At 43.2% G+C, this 9244-nt stretch overlaps 1 protein-coding gene across 2 annotated transcripts; it reads left to right on the plus strand.

Annotated features, from left to right (window-relative positions):
- The first annotated feature begins 1029 nt into the window (after window positions 1–1029).
- slc5a8 (solute carrier family 5 member 8) lies at window positions 1030–8129 on the plus strand. Of its 2 annotated transcripts, XM_012877062.3 has the most exons (17): window positions 1030–1405; window positions 1539–1658; window positions 2547–2612; window positions 2719–2770; window positions 2880–2947; window positions 3051–3089; window positions 4082–4197; window positions 4964–5104; window positions 5187–5316; window positions 5421–5509; window positions 5622–5731; window positions 5849–5916; window positions 6038–6124; window positions 6310–6524; window positions 6616–6716; window positions 6807–6895; window positions 7928–8129. In XM_012877062.3, the coding sequence occupies exons 1-17, from the start codon at window positions 1175–1177 to the stop codon at window positions 8042–8044; spliced, it is 1839 nt and encodes a 612-aa protein (XP_012732516.2). In that variant the 5' UTR covers window positions 1030–1174; the 3' UTR covers window positions 8045–8129. The 2 variants fall into 2 exon arrangements, with proteins under 2 accessions (XP_012732516.2, XP_036004990.1); XM_036149097.1 differs by lacking the exon at window positions 1539–1658.
- Window positions 8130–9244: the final 1115 nt, after the last annotated feature.

Genomic DNA, 9244 nt, shown 5'->3' on the forward strand with positions numbered 1-9244 from the left:
GAAAGAGAGGTTGCGGTTGGAAATTTGGGCATACCGCATCTTTAAACTGAATTTTGAAGAGTTGCTAAGGCCTGTGCTTTGGTTCTCTTTGATAATCCAAATGTGGGAGAAACACTAAACCCTTTGAGCAAGGAGAAACGTCCATGCTCATTGTGCTGGGTCCAGCTAATGAGTTAGGAGAGCCGCGGTTGTGTTGACCACCGTGTCTGCTTGATCATGTTCAGTCAAACATGTCCTCCTTGAACTTTAAGGAAGGATCCAGAACATCCTGTCACTCCCTGCAGTAAACACAGCTAGTTTACTGCTGTAAAAATAACCATAGTTTATAAGACTAAATTTTCTTTGGGGGTTTTCAAAATGTTCAGTATGTACAGTTACACATGATCCGTATAAAGAAATATTTGCACTCACATTTCTATCGTTCGTTTCTGAAAACACTGGGTTTTCCACTAATTAACCTGTTCCGTTCTGAATGGCACACAAAATCCCGTTTTAGCACATTCCAGAGCATCGTTCCCAGTTCATAAACGTATCTGCAGAAACCCTAGTTTACTCAACCGCCTGGCTAAATTGTCCAAATCCTGGAGGTGGGTTCCTTATCAGTCGCTACCGGGTACACCGCGGTCTTTAACGCTGGATAAGACATTACAATGAAGCATGTTTTAGCACGACTTCAGGAGAAAATAGCAGAAAAATAGCACGACTGCTGTAAGTCCGCAGCAAGACTCTTGCCCAAATCACCTGGGAAATGCAGGTTTATTCGGATTTCTTGCAGAAAAAAGTATTTACATTTTAATTTAGGTAGAAAGGGTAAGATAAATATTTGAACTTTGATTTTCTTAATGAGATTTGATGTCACAAATACTGTAAGTCTTGGCATCTACTTATGAACTCCCCCCCACCTCTCTCTCTCTCTCTCTCTCTCTCTCACACACACACACACACACACACACACACACACACACACACACACACACAGACATAAAAGGTTTCGGTCTGTGGTACTGCTCTCAGCTCAGTGTTGAGTGAGCAGGTGATGTGCCAGGACTTCCATTTATTCACAGAGGACTGCCTGTTTCCGTCAGTAGAACTCATGGGACAGTCTGGATTGGTTTCTATGCAGATTATTTAAAAAGAGAGAGAGAAAAAAAAATAAAACTTTATTTAGCCAGAGATGTCAGGGGGCTCCACGGTTGGTTCCTTTGCCGTGGCAGATTATGTGGTTTTTGCTCTCATGCTGCTGGTTTCTGCTGCAGTCGGGGTCTACTACGCCTGGACCGACAGGAGCCAGAGGAGCTCCGGGGACTTCCTGACGGGGGGCCGCAGGCTGACCGCCCTGCCCGTCTCCATGTCCCTGACTGCCAGCTTCATGTCCGCCATCACGGTGCTGGCAAACCCAGCTGAGGTAAGACAGGTGGATATATGAAATCCTGAAAGTCAACGTAAGCCACTGTGTCCTTGCTGTGGCGTTGCCTTCTTTAGAAACACCTTTACCTTTGCAATTGTAACTGATAAAAAAAAAAAATAATCCTCTGCAGGTTTACCGCTATGGAGCCAGCATTGGCTACTATGCCGTCTCTTATGTATTTACAATGCTGGTAACCTCTGAGGTCTTTCTCCCGGTCTTCTACAAGCTGAGCATCACAAGCACATATGAGGTCAGTGTGGTTTCATGAAAGAAGGAGTTATTCCACCATGCATGCATGTATCTTGTTTGTGGATTTCCTAGGTTTTGCAATTCTTTGTCACATGTGTAGCTTACCTATATACGTATAGGCAAAGTGAATTACAGAGCTCCTTAAGGCCTCCAAAAGGGCCACCCTGGTCTAATTAAATTCATGTTTTGAACCTCATAGGATTTAATGTTTCAATATACAACTTAAGAGTGAAATATTGTGTAAACTGGCTAAAACAAGAATTAGAAACAGTGGGAATAGGGTTTTTATATATTGTCAGAAATAAATGGTTAGGATGCCTCCTGGACGCCTCCCTGGTGAGGTGAAGTGGCTGGGGAGAGGGACGTCTGGGTCTCTCTACTGAAGCTGCTACCCCCGCGACCCGACCCCGGATACGTGGAAGAGAATGGATGGATGGACGGATGAATAAATATAGCATTTAAATAAACTATATGCCATAGTTTTCATAGTTTATGAAAACTATGCTAACTGAATTTGTGAACGTGAAATATAGTGTAGACTTCTTCTTTCAATACTGTGAGAAGCAACCAAACACACTATATATGTATGTATGTATGTATGTATGTATGTATATATATATATATATACATATATATATATATATATATACATTAACTTCTAGAAATAATATATATATTTCTAGAAGTTAACATATTTGCACTGTTTGCAAATGAAAGGTTAAAGTGATGTTGCAGCCACAGAATGACATGCCAGTCCTTGAGTTTTAGAATTTTCTAACATTAAAGAAAATAAAAACACTGGTAGGGACCACAAGTCTAAACCCTGCAAGGGTGAAGGTGAGGATATTACAGTCATATTGTTTTTCTTTTTGGGTCTGTCCTTATCAAGTACCTGGAGCTGCGTTTCAACAGAGCGACCCGTCTGCTGGGAACCATGCTCTTCATTGTTCAGACGGTGAGTATCGGGCCAGTAAGCACACAATTACTTCATTCTGGGGGTAAAGGCACAAATTTCCTGCAGGGGATCCTGTCCCACTTTCTTTTTTTTTGTTTTGTTACAGATCCTTTATACTGGGATTGTCATCTACGCTCCGGCTCTCGCTTTAAACCAAGGTATGTGGTCGGATTCTTGAGTCGCTCTTACCCAAAGGGCACTTAACCGTCCCTGGCTTTGTCCAGATGACTGATCACAGTTTCAAAGCCTCCCTCTCTCTCGCTGCAGTGACTGGCATGGATCTGTGGGGCGCTGTAATTTCAACTGGAGTGGTCTGTACTTTCTACTGTACGATGGTGCGTAGCGAAATGTACCAGTCAGCATCAGCGTCAAGCGGGACGCTACAAGGGCCGGCTCGTAGTCCGTTTAGAAATCTCCTTGTGCTTTTCATTGTTGCAGGGGGGTCTAAAGGCAGTGGTGTGGACTGATGTAATCCAGGTAGGGCTTTTTTTTTTATTTTAATTTTTTTTTTTTTTACACATGGGATAATGTTTCAAATGATTTGCTGTATTTGGTGACAGAACAGCACTTTACTGACTTGTACCACAGCTGCTGGATAGCCCAACTAAAGACTGGCTAATCTCTGCAACCTCCAGAGCATTCTGGAAATAGAGTTTTTATAAACATTTTGAGCAAAAATACTTGTTTTTACTGCATTTAAAACAGAGCAACCAGAATCATGACCAATGACCAGAACAAATCAGGCTTTGTCTCGGCCACGGTTGCTTCTGACTGGCCGAGCAAAGGCATCCCCGCGGCATGATGCTGCCACCACTGTGGTTTCACCGTGAAGATGGTGTGTTTAAGTTGAAGTGCACTGACAGTTTCCTACTCCACACTGCAAAAACGGAACTAGAAATAAATAAAATGTTTTTAAAATGAGTGTATTTGCCCTTGATTTGAGCAGGTAAATAAGATGATTTGCCAGTGGAATAAGATTTTTGCACTTAAAATAGGAACAATTCATCTCCATCGTCTTATTTCAAGTGAAGGATGTCTAATTATCTTATTTTAGGGGTCAAAATACTCACTCCATTGGCAGATAATCTTATTTACCTGCCCAAATAAAGGATAAATACACTAACTTTAAGAACATTTTACTTATTTTTAGATCCGTTTTTGCAGTGCACAGAACCTTTAGCGTTAACGTTAGATTCTGGTCTCATCTGAGCGGGGCCCATTATTCCACATGCGTGTTCTGTTGCCTGTGCGGCTAGCGGCGAACTTTCCGCTTGCCTCTTTTTCCCGTAAATTCAGATAACCGGTGAGCAAATTTAAGTACTGCTTTGTGACTGTCTATCACATAAAATCCAGATAAAACACACTGACGGTTGTGGTTGTGTGGAAACAAGATGGGAACGGCATAAATTCCATATATCTTGCCAGGGCAATGTGTAACAGGTCTCACTGTCGCCTGTTTCCTCCGGCAGCTTGGTGTCATGCTCGCAGGCTTCCTCGCCGTCATCATCCGGTCTGTGGTCTTGCAAGGTGGCGTCATCACCATCATCTCAGACTCACAACACGGAGGAAGACTAAATCTTACAGAGTGAGGATGGGAAAATGTCACATTAAGTCACTCTTCTGTGTAGCAGGGGAAGCTGGTGCATTGTATCAACTGGTGTGTTACGGGTAAATACGCCTCATCAGCTTCCGTGTGTGAACACTGAAGCATCCGATCTGTTTGCTGCATGTTTTCCTCTGGATAATGTCACAAGCCGCATCCCCAACTAAATCCTATTTACATGCTGGGGATCTCTAGGTCATAGCATAATGAATCAAAGTACAAAAACAGCCTTCAGTAAGAGCTTTCTTTATGTCTGCACAAAGTGAATTTTGCTCATATCGTGGGAATAAGCCACAATGTTTTTTTAAATAACTGACCTGGTTTGTGGTTGAAGTTTTCTGGTTTTACGCAAGGGTCCTTCACCAATCTGGCCATTATTTAGAAAATGTTTTTAATGACTTGTCTTCTTTTACTGCTTAGCAGCTTGTCTGAGCCACTTATCAGCAGCAGAATCCCAAGATCCTGCCCCAGAAAGCAGTTTTTTTTTACCACGACCCTTGATTCCCACTAAAGCCAGGCGGGTTATTGATATTTGAACACATAGACCCTCAAGGTCCAGACAATGAAACAGGAGGTTTACTACTTGGTCCAAGTCCAAGGTTTGAAAGGAGGTGACAATCTCTGGATTCACTTCAACCTGACAGATTAGAAAACCAACAATGATCAGAAACCCAATGACAATCAACAAACTACATACCTCCACGTTTCAGGAATAACCAGACTAATCTCTTTCCCCCTTGCCAATCAGCTTTGATGCAAACCCACTAAGGAGACACACATTTTGGACTCTGTCCATCGGTGGGACGTTTATCTGGCTCAGCGTCTATGGGATCAACCAGGCCCAGGTTCAAAGATACGTCTCCTGCAAGAACATGACCCATGCCAGACTGTAAGTTGCGTCCTCCAAATACACGAGCTCACTGAAGCCGGTGGTTTCGTGAGATTTCACGTGGTCTTTTTCTTCCTTCTAGCTCCCTGTACATCAACCTGTTGGGTCTCTGGTCCGTTTTGCTGAGCTCAGTGTTTGCGGGAATGTGTCTTTTCTCAGTTTATAAAAGTTGTGACCCCTGGACCACGGGACTCATTTCTGCTCCTGATCAGGTACACGTCCATTAACGCACTGACCGGTTTCTTTGTGCATGCGTGTGAAGCGTTCAACGTCACTGGATCTTTTTAATTAACCCAGGGTGTCATTTCCTCCTCAGCTGATGCCATATTTGGTGATGGACATCTTAGGAGACTATCCCGGCCTTCCCGGACTCTTTGTTGCAGCAGCTTTTAGTGGATCTCTGAGGTTAATAGTTGACTTTGAAGGGCTTTTTGAAATGGGTTCAACTGACAGACATTACTTTGCTGTAAATACTATATCCTCCTTCTATTGATTTGCCGATTGTGTGTATCCTCAGCACAGTGTCTTCCAGCATCAATGCACTAGCTGCAGTGACAGTGGAGGACATCATTAGACCCTACAGCAACTTTTCAGAAAAACACCTGTCCTGGATCTCAAAAGGAATGAGTGAGTGGATAGCTGCCCTGGCCGTGATATTAATCGGATGAGTTGCGAGTTGAAAACCCCCTTTTTGTCAAAAACTTTGACGGCAAACATCAAATGCTTTCCCTGGCTTGTTTGCAGGTCTCTTCTATGGGGTTTTATGCATTGGGATGGCCGGACTGGCTTCTCTTATGGGAGGAATCTTGCAGGTCAGACACTCCTTAAGCAGCTTAACTTGGCTTATCAATGCCAACATTTGTGTCTGACGGTCCAGGGTTTATGATGTGAACTGTGTCTGCAAGTCAGGAAAACACGCTTTCCTTTAAACAGGCAACCATCAGTATTTTTGGGATCATTGGAGGTCCTTTACTTGGCTTGTTCACGCTGGGAATCCTGTGTCCACTGGCCAACTCTAAAGTAAGTCTGCCTTCATGTAGATGTAGGATTCTTATATTCTAGCTGTAGTACCTTCTTGGTCTAAGGTATTTATTTTTTGACATCGACTTTGCTGTAACGTGTATGAACTCTCACTGTCTTGTGAGTCTCTGCACATTAAGGGTTGTCATGCTTTGACACGGCCGTCTTGCTGTTCCGTCTTCCAGGGAGCTTTGTCAGGCCTTGTGTCAGGTCTGGCGTTGTCTCTGTGGGTGGGCATTGGCGCTCAGATCTACCCTCCGCCTCCTGACATGAGCCGGCCTCTGCCGCTGTCCACCGACGGCTGTAACTTCACCATGACGACCCACGGCTTGAATTGGACCTCCGGCGCTCTGCCAGTCCAGAACTCCACTGCAGTGGCTCCAGTCCCCGACGACGGCAAGTAGGTGTTTTAAAACGCCGATGCCTCTGATCGTCCAGTTTGGTCCAACTTCCTCTTCTGACATTGATGTAAAATGTCCTCCCATCACCAGGCCCATGCTGGCTGACCTGTACTCTCTGTCCTACCTTTACTTCAGTCCGCTGGGAACCATAGTAGCTATCTGCGTAGGACTGATAGTCAGCATCTTGACGGGTAATGAAGTTTTTCTCAAACGATAACATTACAGCCAACTTCTATCTCTCATTAAACCCTTTGGATGAACATTTTTTGTCTCTTTTCAAGGAGGCTGCAAGCTCAAAGTGGAGTCAAGGCTGATGTTAAGGAAGGAAGACACAAGCTTTTATTATTTAATCAAGATGCTTAAAGGCAGAGTGAGTATCGCCTTGCTGAAAAAAACGTACCTGAACCCTCATGTGATGCTTAAAGCTCCAGTGTGTAAGATCTAGTGGTGTGCTAAATAAATTACAAACAACCTCGTCGCTAAGCGCGTAATAACTACTACAGAAGCCGTGGAGAGTCATTACTGTGACAATGTCAACATGTCCTCCATGTAGTTGGTACAAAGCTGCTGCTGATTTCTACGGTCATCGTGTGAAATGGTTCTGGGTGACCTGCAGACTTAGAGATCATCTAAAAAAGTTTGAGGCAGAAAGAGAGAGACGAAGACGAACAAACTAGCTGCCTCTGACATGAAGACAGAGTAGTTGCTGGACTACCCTGCCCTGTTTCTGACATAACAGCAAAATAAACTTCAATTATATTGAATTAACTTAGCTGTCCAGCAGAAAGCCTGCAACGGTCGCAACCGTTTTAAAGCCCTGCACCTTCATGAATTATCTCCACCTGGCAACAGCCACGTCACTGTTGACTCTTGTTTTCTCCCGGTTATTAATTCTTTATCTTTTCTTGGTTACTTTCTCTTCTCTCTCGCTGGGCAAAGAGTGTGGACGGTCCTCCATTTCAGCGGAAAACGACAAATAGAATGATCTCCGCTCGTCTTTGCTTATTGTAGACACCACGTCTGCATATACAGGAAAAATCTCTGAGGCTAACAAGTTTGTCCCCTTTCGGTTACTGTAATCAAAAATGGCGACACAACATGGCGTCATGTATTTATAAACTATCCATTGTAAGCTATGAGTAGCCTGTCAAGATCTTTGGGTTTTCCTTCTTCGTTTGCCTCACATGCTAAAATATTTAGCATTGATACCATGCCAAATACTTTGGCATGGTATCAATGGAAGATTTTTGGCAACCCTAATGAGAACGCTTTCATTTTTGATGCGCTTCTCATTAGACTTTGACAGAATACGTATTTATGAAAACAATACTTGATTTTTGCTGACAAACAGTCAAATCAGTTACACACTCTCCCTTTTAACGCCTGTGTTCTTCCCGCTCAGATCAAGAGTCGAAGTGGACATCTGGACCTGAAGAAGAACAGAGACATGACATTTGGCAACGCTAATCCTGCTTTTAGTGATTTTGAGCTGGACCTGGCAAAGACCAACATTTCTTGATCAAACAGAGTGCTGAAACCTTTTGGTGTGGTCTTGTACAAAGGAATGGCAATAAAGAAGATGAACAATGCTGTGAGTGGGTAATTTGCAAGACAACAAAGCAGAGCTGTCATCGATTAGATTAAACTAATTATTGTGGTTGGAAGCCTTGGTGTGTGGGGTTCTGCTGTACATCTGGGACGACTTTAGACCTGTTGCTTGTACAAAATGTACATCATTCAAGCACTTTTTCACCAACTAGCCAAACTGTTACACCGTGGTTAGTTACCACCCATCTGTTGTGTGTTTGTGTGAAACAGAGCCAGATCCTTTGCTCTGCACATCAACTCAATGTACTTGTCTGGAATGCTTAGAAAGCCCACAAAAACTCCCAGTCGGACAGCTTGTTTTATTCTAGTGGCGCACAGAGAAGGTTCTGTACGCAGCAAGGACTTCTAGTGAGATTAGACTGTCTGATTACTTTGCTGCTTCCTGCCAAACGTGAGGTCGGCTCACAGACCACGTCACGTCTCCAGTCCTTCATTGAGAACAGTCTAACTTGTGTGGAAAGCATTTTAGACAACTGCCAATCTTCCCAGGGGTGGAGAAGCGCGCAAATTCAAAATAAGATTATACCAGACAGTGGTCAGAGATAGCGCAAAGACCACATTAGCCAAAAACCCCCGACTCTAGATGCCTCTGCTTGCTGAATGATGACAGTAAAATTAGAAAAGGTCTGGACATATAGGACGTGTGGATCTGTGACTTAGGTTTACAAAGCTGCTTATGAGTGAACCACGCAACCTCAGGAAGGACGTCCTTTGGACAGACCAGACCAAATGAAATGTTCCTTTTTTCGTGTCATAATTAACATGTGTGCCATCTTCTGTTTGTGTAGGACAAAAAAAAAAACCCTCTTTAGACAAATGGACAAAAATAAGCGGAAAGAAATGTAGACATGTAAGGCTGTCTTCAGCTTTCTTTAGATCCTTAGTTCACAACTTACATCATGTTAATCGTGTTTTTACGTTTTCCTGCATGTCTCTTTGTAACTTTCTTTTCCATGAATGATAGCCACCCTTTAATAATAAGGGTTGGGCAAAAAGCACTCAGATCATTTTCTCTTTGATCTCTCAGATTGACGTTGACATTTAGTTAATTTATTGGGCATTAAATGCTGAAAATGCTCATTAGTCTCTTTTACTTTTAAATTCTGATTAT

The sequence above is a fragment of the Fundulus heteroclitus genome, chromosome 17 (genome assembly GCF_011125445.2).
Source record: "Fundulus heteroclitus isolate FHET01 chromosome 17, MU-UCD_Fhet_4.1, whole genome shotgun sequence".
Classification (NCBI taxonomy): Eukaryota; Metazoa; Chordata; class Actinopteri; order Cyprinodontiformes; family Fundulidae; genus Fundulus; species Fundulus heteroclitus.